The sequence below is a fragment of the Salvelinus alpinus genome, chromosome 20, assembly GCF_045679555.1.
Source record: "Salvelinus alpinus chromosome 20, SLU_Salpinus.1, whole genome shotgun sequence".
NCBI classification, from domain to species: domain Eukaryota; kingdom Metazoa; phylum Chordata; class Actinopteri; order Salmoniformes; family Salmonidae; genus Salvelinus; species Salvelinus alpinus.
The window spans coordinates 36,908,312-36,932,140 of record NC_092105.1 but is presented as its reverse complement, the minus strand read 5'-3'; the positions used below and the strand labels follow the sequence as shown (position 1 = coordinate 36,932,140).

The following is a 23,829-nucleotide window of genomic DNA, read 5'->3' as shown; positions in this document are numbered from 1 at the left end:
ACTGTATCACAATTCCAGTTTACATACACTAAGTTGACTGTGCCTTTAAACAGCTTGGAACATTCCAGAAAATGATGTCATGGCTTTAGAAGCTTCTGATAGGCTAATTGACATAATTTGAGTCAATTGGAGGTGTACCTGTGGATGTACTTCAAGGCCTACCTTCAAACTCAGTGACTATATGCTTGTCACCATGGGAAAATCAAAAGAAATCAGCCAAGACCTCAGAAAAAAAATTGGAGACTTCCACAAGTCTGGTTCATCCTTGGGAGCAATTTCCAAATGCCTGAAGGTACCATGTTCATCTGTATAAACAAAAGTACGCAAGTATAAACACCATGGGACCACGCAGCCATCATTACCGCTCAGGAAGCAGACGCAATCTGTCTCCTAGAGATGAACATACTTCGGTGCAAGAAGTGCAAATAAATCCCAAAACAACAGCAAAAGGACCTTGTGAAGATGCTGGAGGAAACAGGTACAAAAGTATCTATATCCACAGTAAAACGAGTCCTATATCGACATAACCTGAAAGTCTGCTCAGCAAGGAAGAAGCCACTGTTCCAAAACCGGCATAAAAAAGCCAGACTACGGTTTGCAACTGCACATGGGGACAAAGATCGTACTTTTTGGAGAAATGTCCACTGATCTGATGAAACAAAAATATAACTGTTTGGCCATAATGACCATCGCTATGTTTGGAGGAAAAAGGGGGAGGCTTGCAAGCCAAAGAACACCATCCCAACCATGAAGCACAGGGGTGGCAGTATCATGTTGTGGGGGTGCTTTGCTGCAGGAGGGACTGGTGCAATTCACAAAATAGATGGCATCATGAGGGAGGAAAATGATGTGGATATATTGAAGCAACATCTCAAGACATCAGTCAGGAAGTTAAAGCTTGGTCACAAATGGATCTTCCAAATGGACAATGACCCCAAGCATACTTCGAAAGTTGTGGCAATTTTGCTTGGCTTAAGGACAACAAAGTCAAGGTATTGGAGTGGCCATCACAAAGCCCTAACCTCAGTCCAATAGAAAAGTTGTGGGCAGAACTGAAAAAGCGTGTGCGAGCAAGGAGGCCTACAAACCTTACTCAATTCCACCAGCTCTGTCAGGAATGGGCCAAAATTCACCCATCTCATTGTGGGAAGCTTTGTGAAAGGCTAACTGAAACGTTTGACCCAAGTTAAACAATTTAAAGGCAATGCTACCAAATACTAATTGAGTGTATGTAAACTTCTGACCCACTGGGAATGTGATGAAAGACATAAAAGCTGAAATAAATCATTCCCTCTACTATTATTAAAATAAAGTGGTGATCCTAACTGACCTAAGACATAGAATTTTTACTAGGATTAAGTGTCAGGAATTGTGAAAAAAAACTGAGTTTAAATGTATTTGGCTAAGGTGTATGTAAACTTCCGATTTCAACTGTATACAAAATGATTACAAAATTGATTACAAAATGTTTCTTGCATCCCACGTCCTTGCCTACTTCTCAATTGTATGGTAGAAGAAGGTCCAAGGTCACTGCCCTCGAACACTCTTCTCCAATAGGTTTTGAAAAGGAGGCAAGGAGAGAGGAAGTAAGCGATAGGAAATATTAATTTAAAAGACACTGTGTTTGGCCAATGTGTGAGTGCGAACAGGTGGGTGGGGCAGACTTAAAGTTCTGTTGTTCAAAACTTCCTCCTCTAACCTATCGACTTAAAATAGAGTGGGGACTTACATCTTGGTTCCATCTGCGTTCTGCCTGGCTGGTCTGTCCTTGTGGAAGTTGTAATCTAGTGCGGCCAGCAGTGTTCTGGCCTCAGACTGGGGGTGAAAAGGAAAAACGCTTGCTGGCGTAAATCAGAATATACCTGTGGTAGGACTCAAGATCAGCTGTTGATCTGTAAAAAAAAAAAAAGTTTTTTAATAAAGAACACAGACAAGTCATAATGAATGCGACATGAAATCAACGAAATCCTCCTTTGGCCGTGCATGTAAAACATCACCCAGATGGAGGGTTTCCCAATCCTCCCCTCTGTGACCAATAGACCAATATTTGTATACATTTTCTGGTGGTCCCCGAGGACAGTACTGCAGTAATGCATAATGGACCATTATCTGTAACCAATTGCTCAATAGGGTTAAGGATTCTTGATAAAATATGTAACCCACCTGAAGTTCATGTATTTATGAAGATCCTTCAGCCACCTTGTGTTGAGAACGATGTCTGGCCTTTAATCGGTGCGGTCTAGATATTCCAACACTGGAGCAACATAATCACATCATGAAAGTAAAATAAAATGTACTGTAATATTGATCATTACATACTCACTGCATGGATTTTCTTGGACAGGTTCTTCGCTCCATGCCACATATCAAGAGAATGCTGTATTCCACTGAGTTTACATATTCCTTTCACTGGGTCTGAAAAAATTAGATATACACTACCGTTCAAAGAAAAAAGAAAAGCCCATTTTTTTGTCCATTAAAATAACATCAAATTGATCAGAAATACAGTGTAGACATTGTTAATGTTGTAAATTACTATTGTAGCTGGAAACGGACGATTTTTAATGGAATATCTACATAGGCCCATTATCAGCAATCATCACTCCTGTGTTCAAATGGCACGTTGTGTTAGCTAATCCAAGTTAATCATTAGAAAACCATTTTGCAATTATGTTAGCACAGCTGAAAACTGTTGTAATGATTAAAGCAATAAAACTGGCCTTCTTTAGACTAGTTGAATATCTGGAGCATCAGCATTTGTGGATTTGATTACAGGCTCAAAATGGCCGGAAACAAATAACATTCGTCGAAAACACATCTATTCTTGTCCTGAGAAATGAAGACTATTCCATGCGAGAAATTAACAAGAAACTAAAGATCTTGTACAACCCTGTGTACTACTCCCTTCACAGAACAGTGCAAACTGGCTCTAACCAAAATAGAAAGAGGAGGCCCCGGTGCACAACTGAGCAAGAGGACAAGTACATGAGAGTCTCTATTTTGAGAAACAAACGGCTAACAAGTCCTCAACTGGCAGCTTCATTAAATAGTACCAGCAAAACACCAGTCTCAACGTCAACAGTGACGAGGAAACACCAGGATGCTGGCCTTCTAGGCAGAGTTCCTCTGTCCAGTGTCTGTGTTCTTTTGCACATTTTAATCTTTTCCTTTTATTGGCCAGTCTGAGATATGGCTTTTTCTTTGCAACTCTGCCTAGAAGGCCAGCATCCCGGAGTCGCCTCGTCACTGTTGACGTTGAGACTGGTGTTTTGCTGGTACTATTTAATGAACCTGCCAGTTGAGGACTTGACGTTGAGACTGGCATTTTGTTTTCTTAGTCCACGTAAAGTGACACAGGATGGTCATACTGCTTCTTGACAGTATCAAAGTGTCTTTTATACAAGTAATTTCAAATGTGATTTTTTTTTTAAATAGAAAAAAATGTAATGAGTACAACAAAGGATTTAAGAAACAAACTTTCAAACGAAAGGAAACTTCTTGACAGGGAAATAACACATTTAAATCAATGTGGGTTTGACACTTATGTAGGTGTCACAACCAGCTATAAAATAATGCAATATATGTCACAACAGCTGTAAATATATGGGTCATGACAGTGTCATGTTATGATTATACTAGGTGTCAAGTAAAGTGTTACCGTTCATTTTAAGACCATATTGTTTGGAACAATACACTCAACAAGTACATCACCTTTCCAGAGTGGGCTCTATGCTAATTGAAGGTGTGGTCAATTTTACGATCAGCACCAACAGTGAATGGGAAAATGGATTCAAAGAGAACTCCCTCTGCTGGTGACTTGCTGAATGTGAAATCCTAAAGGGGGGGCTGTAATTGGTTAATGACCTATAATGTAAATGTATAAAATGGGTAATTTCATTAAAAGTACCAGAGAGCCCACTCTGGAAATGTTACATTACAAACAATAGGTCTAAAAATAAGCAAAATCAAAAAGGGTAGTTGAGATACTCATATTTTTTATGTTGAATAAATGAATGTGAACATTTGTATTTCAGAATCTAGACATACCGTACTCCATATTTGAGGGAACACTATATGGAGTATAATGACACCAAGATGTGTCTGTGTCATGTATAGTTCACAAGGTCTAAAAAGTGCCTAAAATGGCCAATTAAACATCCTTCCACCCAATGAAGTTCCTATGTGAGAACTGCTAGAACAATCTAGTTGCCACAAGAGAAGGGCAACCAGTGAAAAACAAACACCATTGTAAATACAACCCATGTTTATTTATTTTCCCTTTTGTACATCGTTACAATGTCTTTATTCTTTTGGAACATCTGTAATGTTTACTGTTAATTTGTTATTATTTCACTTTTGTTAATTATCTATTTCACTTGCTTTTGTTTTCCATGCCAATAGAGACCTTAAATTGAAATTGAATTAATTGAGAGAGCGAGACAGGAAAGAGAGTTTCAAGAGTGATTTGTTAAGTTACACTGCCACCCTCTGGTCACCACTGTAAACTTGGTCACCACTCTGGTCACCACTGTAAACTTCATTTAGTCTTCCTTTAACATCAGTCTAATCAGAAGTAAAACAATCATTTTTTACACTCTGCCATAGCTAAAATGGTACAATAATAGCACAACAACTGCAGCATCAATGTATGTTAGTGAAGACTTGATTATAGGCTGGAAATAAATAAAAAGTTTGTTATTATACAGAACATTCTGGCTCCATCTCCTAGTCAGTAGGTAGACTGCAGTTTGAGATCCTCTATAAATCTTTCCAGATCCAGTCATATTCTTAAAAAAATATGTAATAAAAAACCAAAGGATGCAAAATTAGTGTCAAAAAAGGAGAAATGACTGATCATCTGCAGGATATGTAATGAATTTCACCTTTAACCATCTATTGGATTAATTTACATCACTCTTTCTCAGTTCCAAGAGGTTTTCCCCTGAGCTCGTATAGTCGTTGCCCTAGTTTGGATAGCCTGTCACGGTACTCAAGCCTCTGGTAGTTGATCTCTGGCACCCCTCTGAAGCCGAACAGTGCGCCCCACCAGGCAGCAGCGATCACGGCCGTGGAGTCGCTGTCCCCACCATGGAAGAAGCCATGATTGGCCAGCTCAACCCAGGAGTCGCCTGCTTTCAGGAGGGCATCGTAAGCTATCATGGGAGCATCATGCCCACTGGCGCCACCACAACCCTTGAAGCTCACCGCCCTATAGAAACTCTCCCTCTCCTTCACTCCGTAGGACTCTGGAAACTGAGGTTTGCTCTTTCCATCCAGAATGCCTCTCTTTTCTAAATAGGATTTCCACTGAATTCCAAAGTAGTCCCTGGAAAAATAAGATTAGTCTGAAGCAGATGAAACTTACACATCATTCTACTTTGTAAACCCAGGCAAAGATGTAGGAATTTAATTTGGCCTGTATTGTCGCAGCAAAATAATTCTGCAGCAACAGGAATTTATCATTTAGCCAATAATGTTGCGTGATCGGTGATTAGGCTATTAGCTGGTCAAATGACGCTACATAAAAAGTGGAATACTTTTAATATAACTGGGTGTTAGTGCAATTCTGTGAATTTACATAAACCACGAAGCTCATCTGCATTTCCTGCAGGGCAAGAACATTGTGTGAAGTGTGACCTGCATACAGTCAAACAGAGGAGGCTGTTGGGCAGAGATATAGGAGGACTGGCTTATTGTAATGGTTGGAATGGAGTGGTATCAAACATATCAAAGACATGGAAACCATGTGTTTGACACCGTTCCAGTCCGCCCACCGTTCCACTCTGCCCACCAGCCTCCTCTGCAGCCAACCACAACAAAGGCCTCACCAGTGCTCCATGTTCAGCTCCACACTATTGCCCGAATGCCTGACGTACTCCTTGGCTTTGTCCAGGACCTCCAGGAGTCTGTGTCCCCAGGCCTCCACGGGCAGGGTGCCCCTCACTGCGTAGGCCGTGAACAGGGCTGCAGCCAGGGCTCCCAGGTAGCCTGTGGGGTGGTGGTGGGTCAGACGCCCACTCTCCACACTTACTGCTATCAGCAGGTGCTCCTGCTCAGGGTCGGGGAACCGCAGGCCGATACACATGGCCCTCATGGCTGCCCCACACCCTCCGCCCCTCTTGTCGAAGGGAATCTTAATGTCCTCGTCAGTTCTCTGTCTGTGCTTTGCAACGCTGCTCATGCAGGTGAGGCCTACAGTGGAGACAGAGGGAGTATAATTATTGAATATCAACATGTGGGTTTAAATGTAACTAAATGTAATCTTCAAAATCCCCCAAAGTTATTATTTTTGATGATAGGGCCATAATCAATAACTAGTAATGTTGCATACTCCAAAAAATGTTAAAATCTCACATCTTTGGTAAAAAAAAATATAAATTGCTGAGGTCACGTTTGAGGACATACGCTCAACTGCACAGTACAAATATGATAAAAAACATGCAAGTATGAAATATTTATATGATGTATTTCCTATTCAACAAAACTGTATGAATAGGACTTCAAATCAAATTAGAAAATGACTATAAGATTTCACCTTCATTATAACTGTAAAATACATGTGGTTCAGTTGGTAGAGCATGGTGCTTGCAATGCGTGGGTTCGTTTCCCACAGGGGACCAGTATGAAAAAGTAACAAAATATGAAAATGTCTGCACTCTACTGTAAGTTGCTCTGGATAAGAGTGTCCGCTAAATGACAACAAATGTAAATGCTAAAATATTTGTATGTTTAGTGTTAGAGAAAATGTGCAGATTTTCTAAAGGTCTCTCTTGATCAAAACATCTGCTCTAGATTGGCTTCCAGAACTCATTAGGAACGGACCTTTCATCTCATGCTAATATACTACTATGTATATTAGCATACTACTAAGACATCCCAGCTTAAAGTGGTTTCAGATTTCACATCATACGACAGATAGGCTCAGAAAAAATACTACTATGTATGTGGGAACCAGGGCTATTACTCAATGCAAGCCAGATCTAAGGTGTCCACAGAACCGGTACCAGAACCACGTAGGTCCCCTATATTTACATCTAAGTTAAGTGTACCGTGTCCAACTGTGCAGAAATATTGCCATTTGCCACTCATGTTAACACAACATGACACACCTCATAAAGGAATATAAACTGTTACATACCTGCTCCTCTTTCATCCATGTCTGTCATGCTTACAATGTACTTCTCCACCAGGGCTCGATACAGCACAGGGAGGGACGCCCCTTTCCCCTTCCCTACCTTGACCAGAGCCTCAGCTGTAGCCAGGTGCATGACGGTGTCATCACTAACAGGGAAGTCTTTGGCATCCAGCTTCTCTAGACCTCCTCTCTTCTGAACTTCCTCATGTATGAACACTCCATCATTTTCAAATTCCCAGTGACCATGGTTGTAGCCCAGGGCATCTCCTGCTCCACTCAGGACCATGCTGGCCTTGTACCTCTGTTCCAGGGGGACCGTGTCTGACATGGTGAGATCTGGTGTTCAATTACTTCTGTAAGAGATTCCATTGGATCATTGACTAATTGACTAATATGTGACATTGAATGTCAATTAATATAAAATACAGAAAAAAGCTGTTGAAACGAGATATGAGGCTGTCAACCATAATGAGAGTAACTGAACCATCAATGATAAAAGACAAACATCACAGAATGTAGAGATATGAATGTATTGTGTAGAATTATCGAATGTCCCCAAGACGAGCTAGTGCAGTAAATTGATACCTTGTGCTGAGGGTTGATCGTAAAGACTTATATAGGCAGACCTTGAGTGTCGGTCCCCTTCATGCGATTGTTATGTTTCGATTGTGTAGAATCCAATCCCGCTCAGCTCCTTACAAGGAAACAATTCAACCACGACGAGCCATGAAAAGCACTTCCAAAAAAAATAAAAAAATAAAAAATGACAAACACTTCCTGGGCAGTGTTGCCAACTCCTCAGTAAGGAAAGTAGCTATTGGCTGTCCTAAAAGTCGCTAAATGACATCACCTAATTTGCATATTTGGCCATGTGATTGTAATTGTGATGGACGCTTTAGGAGAGAGGAATAACGTCGTGGGAGAGACAAAAAGTGAGTAAAAAACACCCTAAATATGTTTAGAACGACAAATGAACTTTCTTCTGTCGATTCTTGGTTTTTTTTATGTCACAATTCCAACCCTCCTCCTTTATCCGGGCTTGGGACCGCCAAAAGTGACCCCAAATTGACACTGGCGGAGTTACTTCGTTTTTTATTTTATTTTTGTTAATTTGGTTTGACTTTTAACCTTATGGTCCACTTATGAGCCTACAACAAGTCACAGTAAAACATTAACATTTTTTTTTTTTGGTATACAATCTAAATGGACCAAAAAGAGACAATAGAAAAACTGTCAATGGCAATGTGAGAAAATTATGGTAACTAGTCTGGCCCTAATTCAGGTGTAAAAATAATAGTAATGTAAGCCAGGGCGGGATCAGCCAGCTGCGGCTTTCCGCATGCGCGATTAATTTGCAGTCTGGACGCGGGTGGGTGAACATCTCCTGCTCTGACTGCAGCGCGAGGACTGGGCCGCTTGTGCTTTGGGACGCGGTGGGGCCCACGGCAGCATTCGCTGCTCGTTAAGAGTAAGAACGATACGTGCTTTCACGTCAGTCTCAAAGTCTCCAATAACACTAGAAAGTCGCTAGATTTGTCGCTAGTTGCTTTTTTGAAAAATTGTCGCTAGAGGGGTCTGAATACTCGCTAAATATAGCGACAAAATGGTTAAGTTGGCAACACTGGCGACTCTACGTCTTACAGGAACGCGCTCACCGGCCAAGCACACGCACTGTCGTGGATGCAAGGTCCGGTCACTTGTGACACCAATGTAATGAAACAGGGAGGGAGCAGGTCGAGGGTTCTAGCCCGAAGTCCAGCGCGCTATCGACTGTGCCGCAAAAGCATGCTCAAGCGGCAGTGTCGAAAACCGCGCATATAAACCCAGGGTCGTTACATTATGTATCTCGTATAAGGTCGTTGTGTAATGTGATATTGTACCCCCTAGCCCAATTGTCCTTGGTATATTATTTATATATACACACACACTTGTGTTCCCACATGTACTTCCTGTATTGAGTTGTTGTAAAAAAAAAAATATATATATATATCAAGTCGTTACAGTCCCATTAGTTTTCTTTGCAGCCTCGTTTGAATGTCGCCGTTGCGCCATTTGTACGGAATGGAGTAACGCTTCGAACACACCGACTGTGTTATGCATCACTGAGGTGTGTATGCATCACTGATGCATAACATTTTGCGCAGCTAGGCAACTATACTTGTGCAGGTACCTTTTGAAGATGGTCGCATGCGGTTGGACACGGAGGAGAGAATCATTTTCGCAGTATCCTCAAAACCGTGTCTTTTTGACACAACTGCTGACAGCTACAGGGACATAAACACAAAAAAATGCTGCTCGTTGACAAGTGTCCACAATAGTAGGATTGCCAGGTCAGTTTAGTAGTGAGCTTGTGCTAGATGTGGCTAGTTAACCTAGCCAATGAGGTGTGTGTGTGTGAAAGAAAGTCAAATAAATTATGCTAGTTACTACCCCAGAACTTTACCAAACAATCATGTTTGAAAGAGTGAGTGTGTATGCTAGATTAATAGCAATGGTAGACACTACTGATAATTTGGTCAGATAATCGTGTGTGTGTGTACAGTAGGTGACCTGTCCATGATAGCTATAGTTATGCTAGGTAATGGTTTGGCTTATCATGTTCATGTCTATGTAGAAGAAGACTGTAGGAGGAAGTGGAGAGGACTCAGGGACAGGTATTAGAGAGAGAGAGAAGGGCAGAGAAAGAGAAGAGGCCAGCAGCCTTGGCGCTTCTGCCACATTTTATTTTCTGGATCCATTTATTGTGCCTAGGGCAACGAGTGGCAATTTTACAGGCAGACCCTCTACTACGTCATCCACAAGTGGTCGCCACCGGTGCATCAAGACCCTCAACGTCATCTACAAGTGCTACCATCGCCTCCACCGGTGCAGCGAGACCCTCTACAACGTCTACATCATCTACGAGTATGACCACCACCGGTGCAGCGAGACCCTCTACAATGTCTACATCATCTACGAGTATGACCACCACCGGTGCAGCGAGACCCTCTACAACGTCTACATCATCTACGAGTATGACCACCACCGGTGCAGCCATGGAAGATGATGAAATGGAGGAAGCACCTCTGGATCTAGGACCACCTGAGATTATTATGAACCTCACGGAAGTGTCCACTGAGGACCTCGTTGAACAGGATGTGGCCGTGGAGAGAAACAGAGAGAGAAACGAAGAGGAACAACGTCACACCAGGCGTCATCGGCGGTACCAGCCCCCAGATCCACTCAACTCATTTCAGCAGAGGCTCCTCCAAGCCGTCGAGAGGGATGCAGCCCAACCTGATGCTCACAGGAAGGAGGATGAGGAGACCTTCTTTGCCATGAGCCTGGTGCCAACACTGAAGAGGCTGCCTCAGCAAAGAAAAGCAGCCGTCAAGGTTAAAATGTATCGGCTGCTTTTCGAAGCCGAATTCAAATGTACGTTTTTTTAAATCCACTACACAGGTAGTGTTATAAGTGTTGTGACAGTGAAGTAAAGTAGGTCATTTTTTACAGTATAGTCATGTAGGTTAATTGGTATTTCAGATCAAAGTATTAATGATGCACATGCATAGCTGTTGTTTCTGGGTTAGAAAATATACTCAAACAACAGTTTGCTGTCTAAATATTTGCCTGTCACATTAATCTTTTGATCTGAAACACAAATGACATGAGTAAACAGCAAGTATTACCAACTTTACCACACTGTTCCTATATTTATGCCACTAACTACACTATACAAGCAGTATTTAGTTAACATAAATCTCACCTTTGTGAACGCTGTGTGTAACACATCCGGTGTCAGGATAAATAAAAAGCCAGGTCTGCTAACTTTAATTATGTTTAATTACCGCAAACAATGAATGGCAAATGCAATTTTCATATATACGGGTTCGCTGTATCAACGCGCAGGGTTAACAGGGAACTGGCAGGAAGTACGTAAACAGCTGCTCTTATACCGTGATGACGTAGTTTCAACGCGTCTGTTGGCCTATCACAGTAGAGGCTGGGCGTGGTTTAGACTTTGCCCCCCTCGGATTTGTCCAAGCCCCTTGGCGCGTTCCTTTTGTCCACATCTGGTTGCTGGGTAGATTAGATCCGTCTTGTGTCTGTCGATTCTACACTGAAACAGTTCCTAATATGGTATTGTCCAGTATTCTAAACTCCTGGTTGGTCTAGAGAGATGCACCCCTCCCCTCTCCAGACTGTCCACAGCTTTTATGGCCTGTGTTGGTCAGTCCTTACACACACCCCCCTCTGTATTGTTTGTGTGTGTGTGTGTAACAAAACAATATTCCTCTTCAACCAATATGCTAACAGCCTATAGTGCATAAACATAAATCCTAACACCTTTAATGGTGTCATATTATGTTAAGCTTGTATGTGTTGTTTCTCTTCCCTTTCAGAAATGGAGTCAATTTAGCCGACCAGCTCACAGGAAGAGGAGAGGAGTTGTCTGGGTGTTGTTTTGACCTCCCTCATTGTACTTTTCTTTTCACACACGTCAGTTCCGTTTAAATTCAGTCAATTCATAAAGTCATTTGTTTATAAAGTCTTACATGCTGACCAGACACGTCGCGTGCGTCGCAAAATAAATTTAGAAATCCATGTTATTCAATTATTGCACCCACACTGCTCGCACGCGCCAACGAGCATCTGCGACGCCAAGGGCTAAAATAGAAGTAATTCCTATTTCTGACGCAGATTGCGCTGCAAGTCCTGCCTCTCCCATCTCCTCATTGGTTTATAGAAGCAGGTACCCACGTGCCATCTCCTCATTGGTTATACCCACGTGGGTGATAGAAAGACGAACTGTTTTGCCAGTAGTCGTGGTAATACAATGAAAGTTTAGATGCGATCACCATATAATTTAAACGATGAAAAGGCCTGGAAGGAGGAGAGATGACAAGAAACGATTCGGGTTGGCCGTTTTATGTGTGGATTAATTGTCGGAGTAGAGATCCTTGTGCATTTCAGGTAAAATAACAACTCAATGTTTATATCCCAGGACAAATTAGCTAGCAACAGCAAGCTAGCTAAATACGACAAATTAACGTTAGCTAGCAATGGCAAGCTAACTAGCTAAATTACCATACATGTTTAATGCTTTTCGACCTGTCCCCAAATTAATGTCATTTGTTCAGAGTTTGTTTTGATATTTTAACCTGCGTGTCGTGATTGAGTTTGGTGTGGGGGGGGGCAAAATAGATTTATGCACGATAGCGCACGCGCGCAGCCGGTTTGGACAAGGTGTTAGGATAGCAGTCATTATTAGTGTTACATAGATTTCTGAATTGAAACTCATACACCGGAGAATTCACAGATGCTCTTGTTGGTCTCTTACGAGACTAAAGGTGAATATATTTCTTTCATTTAAAACCACTTGAAACCAGGGTGTTGAAACTGTTTGAAGTTATGTTCCATTAACTGGTCCATGACGTCCAGCGGCCATTTGTTTGTTTAGCTGTGTTATGGCTACACACTATTTTATTTTTCCCAGAGACACACACACACCTCTTCTCCACTCCTCTCTGTACCGCAGATCTCCAGTGCCCTGCCCTCTCTCTCTTTATGGCCATGTCTGAAGTTCCCCTACTACGTCTAGGCTTTATGAGTAGTCCCTGTATCGGTCTGCGGTTGTGCCAAAAATACTTGCTCTTGTTGTTCTCTTACAGGCTACACATTCATAATATTTTTTTTTTTTTACACGCACATACACCTCTTTCAATAGTTCTATTTTTTTTTTAACATTTTTACAACACATACCTGTCATGTTCTTTCCTGTAGTTGAATACTTATTAAATTATGTTTTCATCGTCAGTTGTTTATTAATATCTCATTTAGACTTAATCTGCTTATTTCTTCCCTATACCTTTGCAGATCTAAGACAAGATGAAAGTAAAAACACATTCTCTTCCTAATTCGTTTTTTTCCACCTGTATTTTGTCAGACCAGTGAACATGGTGGAGTCGCCTCGTCACTGTTGACGTTGAGACTGGTGTTTTGCTGGTACTATTTAATGAACCTGCCAGTTGAGGACTTGACGTTGAGACTGGCATTTTGTTTTCTTAGTCCACGTAAAGTGACACAGGATGGTCATACTGCTTCTTGACAGTATCAAAGTGTCTTTTATACAAGTAATTTCAAATGTGATTTTTTTTTTTAATAGAAAAAAATGTAATGAGTACAACAAAGGATTTAAGAAACAAACTTTCAAACGAAAGGAAACTTCTTGACAGGGAAATAACACATTTAAATCAATGTGGGTTTGACACTTATGTAGGTGTCACAACCAGCTATAAAATAATGCAATATATGTCACAACAGCTGTAAATATATGGGTCATGACAGTGTCATGTTATGATTATACTAGGTGTCAAGTAAAGTGTTACCGTTCATTTTAAGACCATATTGTTTGGAACAATACACTCAACAAGTACATCACCTTTCCAGAGTGGGCTCTATGCTAATTGAAGGTGTGGTCAATTTTACGATCAGCACCAACAGTGAATGGGAAAATGGATTCAAAGAGAACTCCCTCTGCTGGTGACTTGCTGAATGTGAAATCCTAAAGGGGGGGCTGTAATTGGTTAATGACCTATAATGTAAATGTATAAAATGGGTAATTTCATTAAAAGTACCAGAGAGCCCACTCTGGAAATGTTACATTACAAACAATAGGTCTAAAAATAAGCAAAATCAAAAAGGGTAGTTGAGATACTCATATTTTTTATGTTGAATAAATGAATGTGAACATTTGTATTTCAGAATCTAGACATACCGTACTCCATATTTGAGGGAACACTATATGGAGTATAATGACACCAAGATGTGTCTGTGTCATGTATAGTTCACAAGGTCTAAAAAGTGCCTAAAATGGCCAATTAAACATCCTTCCACCCAATGAAGTTCCTATGTGAGAACTGCTAGAACAATCTAGTTGCCACAAGAGAAGGGCAACCAGTGAAAAACAAACACCATTGTAAATACAACCCATGTTTATTTATTTTCCCTTTTGTACATCGTTACAATGTCTTTATTCTTTTGGAACATCTGTAATGTTTACTGTTAATTTGTTATTATTTCACTTTTGTTAATTATCTATTTCACTTGCTTTTGTTTTCCATGCCAATAGAGACCTTAAATTGAAATTGAATTAATTGAGAGAGCGAGACAGGAAAGAGAGTTTCAAGAGTGATTTGTTAAGTTACACTGCCACCCTCTGGTCACCACTGTAAACTTGGTCACCACTCTGGTCACCACTGTAAACTTCATTTAGTCTTCCTTTAACATCAGTCTAATCAGAAGTAAAACAATCATTTTTTACACTCTGCCATAGCTAAAATGGTACAATAATAGCACAACAACTGCAGCATCAATGTATGTTAGTGAAGACTTGATTATAGGCTGGAAATAAATAAAAAGTTTGTTATTATACAGAACATTCTGGCTCCATCTCCTAGTCAGTAGGTAGACTGCAGTTTGAGATCCTCTATAAATCTTTCCAGATCCAGTCATATTCTTAAAAAAATATGTAATAAAAAACCAAAGGATGCAAAATTAGTGTCAAAAAAGGAGAAATGACTGATCATCTGCAGGATATGTAATGAATTTCACCTTTAACCATCTATTGGATTAATTTACATCACTCTTTCTCAGTTCCAAGAGGTTTTCCCCTGAGCTCGTATAGTCGTTGCCCTAGTTTGGATAGCCTGTCACGGTACTCAAGCCTCTGGTAGTTGATCTCTGGCACCCCTCTGAAGCCGAACAGTGCGCCCCACCAGGCAGCAGCGATCACGGCCGTGGAGTCGCTGTCCCCACCATGGAAGAAGCCATGATTGGCCAGCTCAACCCAGGAGTCGCCTGCTTTCAGGAGGGCATCGTAAGCTATCATGGGAGCATCATGCCCACTGGCGCCACCACAACCCTTGAAGCTCACCGCCCTATAGAAACTCTCCCTCTCCTTCACTCCGTAGGACTCTGGAAACTGAGGTTTGCTCTTTCCATCCAGAATGCCTCTCTTTTCTAAATAGGATTTCCACTGAATTCCAAAGTAGTCCCTGGAAAAATAAGATTAGTCTGAAGCAGATGAAACTTACACATCATTCTACTTTGTAAACCCAGGCAAAGATGTAGGAATTTAATTTGGCCTGTATTGTCGCAGCAAAATAATTCTGCAGCAACAGGAATTTATCATTTAGCCAATAATGTTGCGTGATCGGTGATTAGGCTATTAGCTGGTCAAATGACGCTACATAAAAAGTGGAATACTTTTAATATAACTGGGTGTTAGTGCAATTCTGTGAATTTACATAAACCACGAAGCTCATCTGCATTTCCTGCAGGGCAAGAACATTGTGTGAAGTGTGACCTGCATACAGTCAAACAGAGGAGGCTGTTGGGCAGAGATATAGGAGGACTGGCTTATTGTAATGGTTGGAATGGAGTGGTATCAAACATATCAAAGACATGGAAACCATGTGTTTGACACCGTTCCAGTCCGCCCACCGTTCCACTCTGCCCACCAGCCTCCTCTGCAGCCAACCACAACAAAGGCCTCACCAGTGCTCCATGTTCAGCTCCACACTATTGCCCGAATGCCTGACGTACTCCTTGGCTTTGTCCAGGACCTCCAGGAGTCTGTGTCCCCAGGCCTCCACGGGCAGGGTGCCCCTCACTGCGTAGGCCGTGAACAGGGCTGCAGCCAGGGCTCCCAGGTAGCCTGTGGGGTGGTGGTGGGTCAGACGCCCACTCTCCACACTTACTGCTATCAGCAGGTGCTCCTGCTCAGGGTCGGGGAACCGCAGGCCGATACACATGGCCCTCATGGCTGCCCCACACCCTCCGCCCCTCTTGTCGAAGGGAATCTTAATGTCCTCGTCAGTTCTCTGTCTGTGCTTTGCAACGCTGCTCATGCAGGTGAGGCCTACAGTGGAGACAGAGGGAGTATAATTATTGAATATCAACATGTGGGTTTAAATGTAACTAAATGTAATCTTCAAAATCCCCCAAAGTTATTATTTTTGATGATAGGGCCATAATCAATAACTAGTAATGTTGCATACTCCAAAAAATGTTAAAATCTCACATCTTTGGTAAAAAAAAATATAAATTGCTGAGGTCACGTTTGAGGACATACGCTCAACTGCACAGTACAAATATGATAAAAAACATGCAAGTATGAAATATTTATATGATGTATTTCCTATTCAACAAAACGGTATGAATAGGACTTCAAATCAAATTAGAAAATGACTATAAGATTTCACCTTCATTATAACTGTAAAATACATGTGGTTCAGTTGGTAGAGCATGGTGCTTGCAATGCGTGGGTTCGTTTCCCACAGGGGACCAGTATGAAAAAGTAACAAAATATGAAAATGTCTGCACTCTACTGTAAGTTGCTCTGGATAAGAGTGTCCGCTAAATGACAACAAATGTAAATGCTAAAATATTTGTATGTTTAGTGTTAGAGAAAATGTGCAGATTTTCTAAAGGTCTCTCTTGATCAAAACATCTGCTCTAGATTGGCTTCCAGAACTCATTAGGAACGGACCTTTCATCTCATGCTAATATACTACTATGTATATTAGCATACTACTAAGACATCCCAGCTTAAAGTGGTTTCAGATTTCACATCATACGACAGATAGGCTCAGAAAAAATACTACTATGTATGTGGGAACCAGGGCTATTACTCAATGCAAGCCAGATCTAAGGTGTCCACAGAACCGGTACCAGAACCACGTAGGTCCCCTATATTTACATCTAAGTTAAGTGTACCGTGTCCAACTGTGCAGAAATATTGCCATTTGCCACTCATGTTAACACAACATGACACACCTCATAAAGGAATATAAACTGTTACATACCTGCTCCTCTTTCATCCATGTCTGTCATGCTTACAATGTACTTCTCCACCAGGGCTCGATACAGCACAGGGAGGGACGCCCCTTTCCCCTTCCCTACCTTGACCAGAGCCTCAGCTGTAGCCAGGTGCATGACGGTGTCATCACTAACAGGGAAGTCTTTGGCATCCAGCTTCTCTAGACCTCCTCTCTTCTGAACTTCCTCATGTATGAACACTCCATCATTTTCAAATTCCCAGTGACCATGGTTGTAGCCCAGGGCATCTCCTGCTCCACTCAGGACCATGCTGGCCTTGTACCTCTGTTCCAGGGGGACCGTGTCTGACATGGTGAGATCTGGTGTTCAATTACTTCTGTAAGAGATTCCATTGGATCATTGACTAATTGACTAATATGTGACATTGAATGTCAATTAATATAAAATACAGAAAAAAGCTGTTGAAACGAGATATGAGGCTGTCAACCATAATGAGAGTAACTGAACCATCAATGATAAAAGACAAACATCACAGAATGTAGAGATATGAATGTATTGTGTAGAATTATCGAATGTCCCCAAGACGAGCTAGTGCAGTAAATTGATACCTTGTGCTGAGGGTTGATCGTAAAGACTTATATAGGCAGACCTTGAGTGTCGGTCCCCTTCATGCGATTGTTATGTTTCGATTGTGTAGAATCCAATCCCGCTCAGCTCCTTACAAGGAAACAATTCAACCACGACGAGCCATGAAAAGCACTTCCTAAAAAAAAAAAAATGACAAACACTTCCTGGGCAGTGTTGCCAACTCCTCAGTAAGGAAAGTAGCTATTGGCTGTCCTAAAAGTCGCTAAATGACATCACCTAATTTGCATATTTGGCCATGTGATTGTAATTGTGATGGACGCTTTAGGAGAGAGGAATAACGTCGTGGGAGAGACAAAAAGTGAGTAAAAAACACCCTAAATATGTTTAGAACGACAAATGAACTTTCTTCTGTCGATTCTTGGTTTTTTTTATGTCACAATTCCAACCCTCCTCCTTTATCCGGGCTTGGGACCGCCAAAAGTGACCCCAAATTGACACTGGCGGAGTTACTTCGTTTTTTATTTTATTTTTGTTAATTTGGTTTGACTTTTAACCTTATGGTCCACTTATGAGCCTACAACAAGTCACAGTAAAACATTAACATTTTTTTTTTTTGGTATACAATCTAAATGGACCAAAAAGAGACAATAGAAAAACTGTCAATGGCAATGTGAGAAAATTATGGTAACTAGTCTGGCCCTAATTCAGGTGTAAAAATAATAGTAATGTAAGCCAGGGCGGGATCAGCCAGCTGCGGCTTTCCGCATGCGCGATTAATTTGCAGTCTGGACGCGGGTGGGTGAACATCTCCTGCTCTGACTGCAGCGCGAGGACTGGGCCGCTTGTGCTTTGGGACGCGGTGGGGCCCACGGCAGCATTCGCTGCTCGTTAAGAGTAAGAACGATACGTGCTTTCACGTCAGTCTCAAAGTCTCCAATAACACTAGAAAGTCGCTAGATTTGTCGCTAGTTGCTTTTTTGAAAAATTGTCGCTAGAGGGGTCTGAATACTCGCTAAATATAGCGACAAAATGGTTAAGTTGGCAACACTGGCGACTCTACGTCTTACAGGAACGCGCTCACCGGCCAAGCACACGCACTGTCGTGGATGCAAGGTCCGGTCACTTGTGACACCAATGTAATGAAACAGGGAGGGAGCAGGTCGAGGGTTCTAGCCCGAAGTCCAGCGCGCTATCGACTGTGCCGCAAAAGCATGCTCAAGCGGCAGTGTCGAAAACCGCGCATATAAACCCAGGGTCGTTACATTATGTATCTCGTATAAGGTCGTTGTGTAATGTGATATTGTACCCCCTAGCCCAATTGTCCTTGGTATATTATTTATATATACACACACACTTGTGTTCCCACATGTACTTCCTGTATTGAGTTGTTGTAAAAAAAAAAATATATATATATATCAAGTCGTTACAGTCCCATTAGTTTTCTTTGCAGCCTCGTTTGAATGTCGCCGTTGCGCCATTTGTACGGAATGGAGTAACGCTTCGAACACACCGACTGTGTTATGCATCACTGAGGTGTGTATGCATCACTGATGCATAACATTTTGCGCAGCTAGGCAACTATACTTGTGCAGGTACCTTTTGAAGATGGTCGCATGCGGTTGGACACGGAGGAGAGAATCATTTTCGCAGTATCCTCAAAACCGTGTCTTTTTGACACAACTGCTGACAGCTACAGGGACATAAACACAAAAAAATGCTGCTCGTTGACAAGTGTCCACAATAGTAGGATTGCCAGGTCAGTTTAGTAGTGAGCTTGTGCTAGATGTGGCTAGTTAACCTAGCCAATGAGGTGTGTGTGTGTGAAAGAAAGTCAAATAAATTATGCTAGTTACTACCCCAGAACTTTACCAAACAATCATGTTTGAAAGAGTGAGTGTGTATGCTAGATTAATAGCAATGGTAGACACTACTGATAATTTGGTCAGATAATCGTGTGTGTGTGTACAGTAGGTGACCTGTCCATGATAGCTATAGTTATGCTAGGTAATGGTTTGGCTTATCATGTTCATGTCTATGTAGAAGAAGACTGTAGGAGGAAGTGGAGAGGACTCAGGGACAGGTATTAGAGAGAGAGAGAAGGGCAGAGAAAGAGAAGAGGCCAGCAGCCTTGGCGCTTCTGCCACATTTTATTTTCTGGATCCATTTATTGTGCCTAGGGCAACGAGTGGCAATTTTACAGGCAGACCCTCTACTACGTCATCCACAAGTGGTCGCCACCGGTGCATCAAGACCCTCAACGTCATCTACAAGTGCTACCATCGCCTCCACCGGTGCAGCGAGACCCTCTACAACGTCTACATCATCTACGAGTATGACCACCACCGGTGCAGCGAGACCCTCTACAATGTCTACATCATCTACGAGTATGACCACCACCGGTGCAGCGAGACCCTCTACAACGTCTACATCATCTACGAGTATGACCACCACCGGTGCAGCCATGGAAGATGATGAAATGGAGGAAGCACCTCTGGATCTAGGACCACCTGAGATTATTATGAACCTCACGGAAGTGTCCACTGAGGACCTCGTTGAACAGGATGTGGCCGTGGAGAGAAACAGAGAGAGAAACGAAGAGGAACAACGTCACACCAGGCGTCATCGGCGGTACCAGCCCCCAGATCCACTCAACTCATTTCAGCAGAGGCTCCTCCAAGCCGTCGAGAGGGATGCAGCCCAACCTGATGCTCACAGGAAGGAGGATGAGGAGACCTTCTTTGCCATGAGCCTGGTGCCAACACTGAAGAGGCTGCCTCAGCAAAGAAAAGCAGCCGTCAAGGTTAAAATGTATCGGCTGCTTTTCGAAGCCGAATTCAAATGTACGTTTTTTTAAATCCACTACACAGGTAGTGTTATAAGTGTTGTGACAGTGAAGTAAAGTAGGTCATTTTTTACAGTATAGTCATGTAGGTTAATTGGTATTTCAGATCAAAGTATTAATGATGCACATGCATAGCTGTTGTTTCTGGGTTAGAAAATATACTCAAACAACAGTTTGCTGTCTAAATATTTGCCTGTCACATTAATCTTTTGATCTGAAACACAAATGACATGAGTAAACAGCAAGTATTACCAACTTTACCACACTGTTCCTATATTTATGCCACTAACTACACTATACAAGCAGTATTTAGTTAACATAAATCTCACCTTTGTGAACGCTGTGTGTAACACATCCGGTGTCAGGATAAATAAAAAGCCAGGTCTGCTAACTTTAATTATGTTTAATTACCGCAAACAATGAATGGCAAATGCAATTTTCATATATACGGGTTCGCTGTATCAACGCGCAGGGTTAACAGGGAACTGGCAGGAAGTACGTAAACAGCTGCTCTTATACCGTGATGACGTAGTTTCAACGCGTCTGTTGGCCTATCACAGTAGAGGCTGGGCGTGGTTTAGACTTTGCCCCCCTCGGATTTGTCCAAGCCCCTTGGCGCGTTCCTTTTGTCCACATCTGGTTGCTGGGTAGATTAGATCCGTCTTGTGTCTGTCGATTCTACACTGAAACAGTTCCTAATATGGTATTGTCCAGTATTCTAAACTCCTGGTTGGTCTAGAGAGATGCACCCCTCCCCTCTCCAGACTGTCCACAGCTTTTATGGCCTGTGTTGGTCAGTCCTTACACACACCCCCCTCTGTATTGTTTGTGTGTGTGTGTGTAACAAAACAATATTCCTCTTCAACCAATATGCTAACAGCCTATAGTGCATAAACATAAATCCTAACACCTTTAATGGTGTCATATTATGTTAAGCTTGTATGTGTTGTTTCTCTTCCCTTTCAGAAATGGAGTCAATTTAGCCGACCAGCTCACAGGAAGAGGAGAGGAGTTGTCTGGGTGTTGTTTTGACCTCCCTCATTGTACTTTTCTTTTCACACACGTCAGTTCCGTTTAAATTCAGTCAATTCATAAAGTCATTTGTTTATAAAGTCTTACATGCTGACCAGACACGTCGCGTGCGTCGCAAAATAAATTTAGAAATCCATGTTATTCAATTATTGCACCCACACTGCTCGCACGCGCCAACGAGCATCTGCGACGCCAAGGGCTAAAATAGAAGTAATTCCTATTTCTGACGCAGATTGCGCTGCAAGTCCTGCCTCTCCCATCTCCTCATTGGTTTATAGAAGCAGGTACCCACGTGCCATCTCCTCATTGGTTATACCCACGTGGGTGATAGAAAGACGAACTGTTTTGCCAGTAGTCGTGGTAATACAATGAAAGTTTAGATGCGATCACCATATAATTTAAACGATGAAAAGGCCTGGAAGGAGGAGAGATGACAAGAAACGATTCGGGTTGGCCGTTTTATGTGTGGATTAATTGTCGGAGTAGAGATCCTTGTGCATTTCAGGTAAAATAACAACTCAATGTTTATATCCCAGGACAAATTAGCTAGCAACAGCAAGCTAGCTAAATACGACAAATTAACGTTAGCTAGCAATGGCAAGCTAACTAGCTAAATTACCATACATGTTTAATGCTTTTCGACCTGTCCCCAAATTAATGTCATTTGTTCAGAGTTTGTTTTGATATTTTAACCTGCGTGTCGTGATTGAGTTTGGTGTGGGGGGGGGAAAAATAGATTTATGCACGATAGCGCACGCGCGCAGCCGGTTTGGACAAGGTGTTAGGATAGCAGTCATTATTAGTGTTACATAGATTTCTGAATTGAAACTCATACACCGGAGAATTCACAGATGCTCTTGTTGGTCTCTTACGAGACTAAAGGTGAATATATTTCTTTCATTTAAAACCACTTGAAACCAGGGTGTTGAAACTGTTTGAAGTTATGTTCCATTAACTGGTCCATGACGTCCAGCGGCCATTTGTTTGTTTAGCTGTGTTATGGCTACACACTATTTTATTTTTCCCAGAGACACACACACACCTCTTCTCCACTCCTCTCTGTACCGCAGATCTCCAGTGCCCTGCCCTCTCTCTCTTTATGGCCATGTCTGAAGTTCCCCTACTACGTCTAGGCTTTATGAGTAGTCCCTGTATCGGTCTGCGGTTGTGCCAAAAATACTTGCTCTTGTTGTTCTCTTACAGGCTACACATTCATAATATTTTTTTTTTTTTACACGCACATACACCTCTTTCAATAGTTCTATTTTTTTTTAAACATTTTTACAACACATACCTGTCATGTTCTTTCCTGTAGTTGAATACTTATTAAATTATGTTTTCATCGTCAGTTGTTTATTAATATCTCATTTAGACTTAATCTGCTTATTTCTTCCCTATACCTTTGCAGATCTAAGACAAGATGAAAGTAAAAACACATTCTCTTCCTAATTCGTTTTTTTCCACCTGTATTTTGTCAGACCAGTGAACATGGTGGAGTCGCCTCGTCACTGTTGACGTTGAGACTGGTGTTTTGCTGGTACTATTTAATGAACCTGCCAGTTGAGGACTTGACGTTGAGACTGGCATTTTGTTTTCTTAGTCCACGTAAAGTGACACAGGATGGTCATACTGCTTCTTGACAGTATCAAAGTGTCTTTTATACAAGTAATTTCAAATGTGATTTTTTTTTTTAATAGAAAAAAATGTAATGAGTACAACAAAGGATTTAAGAAACAAACTTTCAAACGAAAGGAAACTTCTTGACAGGGAAATAACACATTTAAATCAATGTGGGTTTGACACTTATGTAGGTGTCACAACCAGCTATAAAATAATGCAATATATGTCACAACAGCTGTAAATATATGGGTCATGACAGTGTCATGTTATGATTATACTAGGTGTCAAGTAAAGTGTTACCGTTCATTTTAAGACCATATTGTTTGGAACAATACACTCAACAAGTACATCACCTTTCCAGAGTGGGCTCTATGCTAATTGAAGGTGTGGTCAATTTTACGATCAGCACCAACAGTGAATGGGAAAATGGATTCAAAGAGAACTCCCTCTGCTGGTGACTTGCTGAATGTGAAATCCTAAAGGGGGGGCTGTAATTGGTTAATGACCTATAATGTAAATGTATAAAATGGGTAATTTCATTAAAAGTACCAGAGAGCCCACTCTGGAAATGTTACATTACAAACAATAGGTCTAAAAATAAGCAAAATCAAAAAGGGTAGTTGAGATACTCATATTTTTTATGTTGAATAAATGAATGTGAACATTTGTATTTCAGAATCTAGACATACCGTACTCCATATTTGAGGGAACACTATATGGAGTATAATGACACCAAGATGTGTCTGTGTCATGTATAGTTCACAAGGTCTAAAAAGTGCCTAAAATGGCC

The 23,829-nt window shown here is 41.6% G+C and overlaps 4 protein-coding genes across 10 annotated transcripts; 2 read left to right on the top strand and 2 right to left on the bottom strand.

The window, feature by feature from the left end:
- Positions 1-4,246: 4,246 nt before the first annotated feature.
- Positions 4,247-7,463, bottom strand: LOC139546781 (ADP-ribosylhydrolase ARH1-like). The gene is made up of 3 exons (XM_071355557.1): positions 7,139-7,463; positions 5,829-6,192; positions 4,247-5,326 (listed from the first exon to the last, which is right to left on the bottom strand). Exons 1-3 carry the CDS (start codon positions 7,461-7,463, stop codon positions 4,912-4,914), a joined length of 1,104 nt encoding a protein of 367 aa, XP_071211658.1. The 3' UTR covers positions 4,247-4,911.
- Positions 7,464-8,002: 539 nt separating this feature from the next.
- LOC139546784 (coiled-coil domain-containing protein 80-like) lies at positions 8,003-13,948 on the top strand. 2 transcript variants are annotated; one of them, XM_071355564.1, is made up of 3 exons: positions 8,003-8,067; positions 9,887-10,549; positions 11,518-13,948. In XM_071355564.1, coding segments are annotated over exons 1-3 (711 nt in total). In that variant the 5' UTR covers positions 8,003-8,021; the 3' UTR covers positions 11,520-13,948. The 2 variants fall into 2 exon arrangements, with proteins under 2 accessions (XP_071211665.1, XP_071211664.1); XM_071355563.1 differs by lacking the exon at positions 11,518-13,948 and having other exon boundaries at positions 9,887-10,881.
- Positions 13,949-14,091: 143 nt separating this feature from the next.
- Positions 14,092-20,877, bottom strand: LOC139546779 (ADP-ribosylhydrolase ARH1-like). Of its 5 annotated transcripts, XM_071355555.1 has the most exons (5): positions 20,199-20,321; positions 19,142-19,235; positions 16,984-17,333; positions 15,674-16,037; positions 14,092-15,171 (listed from the first exon to the last, which is right to left on the bottom strand). In XM_071355555.1, exons 3-5 carry the CDS (start codon positions 17,306-17,308, stop codon positions 14,757-14,759), a joined length of 1,104 nt encoding a protein of 367 aa, XP_071211656.1. In that variant the 5' UTR covers positions 17,309-17,333; positions 19,142-19,235; positions 20,199-20,321; the 3' UTR covers positions 14,092-14,756. The 5 variants fall into 5 exon arrangements, with proteins under 5 accessions (XP_071211656.1, XP_071211657.1, XP_071211655.1 ...); XM_071355556.1 differs by lacking the exons at positions 19,142-19,235; positions 20,199-20,321 and adding an exon at positions 20,717-20,877; XM_071355554.1 differs by lacking the exon at positions 19,142-19,235.
- Positions 17,737-23,784, top strand: LOC139546782 (coiled-coil domain-containing protein 80-like). Of its 2 annotated transcripts, XM_071355560.1 has the most exons (3): positions 17,737-17,903; positions 19,723-20,385; positions 21,354-23,784. In XM_071355560.1, coding segments are annotated over exons 1-3 (711 nt in total). In that variant the 5' UTR covers positions 17,737-17,857; the 3' UTR covers positions 21,356-23,784. The 2 variants fall into 2 exon arrangements, with proteins under 2 accessions (XP_071211661.1, XP_071211660.1); XM_071355559.1 differs by lacking the exon at positions 21,354-23,784 and having other exon boundaries at positions 19,723-20,717.
- The last annotated feature ends 45 nt before the right edge of the window (positions 23,785-23,829 follow it).

Coding starts and splice junctions, on each gene's coding strand:
- LOC139546781 (XM_071355557.1), bottom strand. CDS start 7,463: ATGTCAGACACGGTCCCCCTGGAACAGAGGTACAAGGCCAGCATGGTC. Junction 6,193..7,138: donor CATGGATGAAAGAGGAGCAG/GTATGTAACAGT, acceptor TCTCCACTGTAG/GCCTCACCTGCATGAGCAGC. Junction 5,327..5,828: donor GAGCTGAACATGGAGCACTG/GTGAGGCCTTTG, acceptor TTATTTTTCCAG/GGACTACTTTGGAATTCAGT.
- LOC139546784 (XM_071355563.1), top strand. CDS start 8,022: ATGGACGCTTTAGGAGAGAGGAATAACGTCGTGGGAGAGACAAAAA. Junction 8,068..9,886: donor CGTCGTGGGAGAGACAAAAA/GTGAGTAAAAAA, acceptor TATTGTGCCTAG/GGCAACGAGTGGCAATTTTA.
- LOC139546779 (XM_071355556.1), bottom strand. CDS start 17,308: ATGTCAGACACGGTCCCCCTGGAACAGAGGTACAAGGCCAGCATGGTC. Junction 16,038..16,983: donor CATGGATGAAAGAGGAGCAG/GTATGTAACAGT, acceptor TCTCCACTGTAG/GCCTCACCTGCATGAGCAGC. Junction 15,172..15,673: donor GAGCTGAACATGGAGCACTG/GTGAGGCCTTTG, acceptor TTATTTTTCCAG/GGACTACTTTGGAATTCAGT.
- LOC139546782 (XM_071355559.1), top strand. CDS start 17,858: ATGGACGCTTTAGGAGAGAGGAATAACGTCGTGGGAGAGACAAAAA. Junction 17,904..19,722: donor CGTCGTGGGAGAGACAAAAA/GTGAGTAAAAAA, acceptor TATTGTGCCTAG/GGCAACGAGTGGCAATTTTA.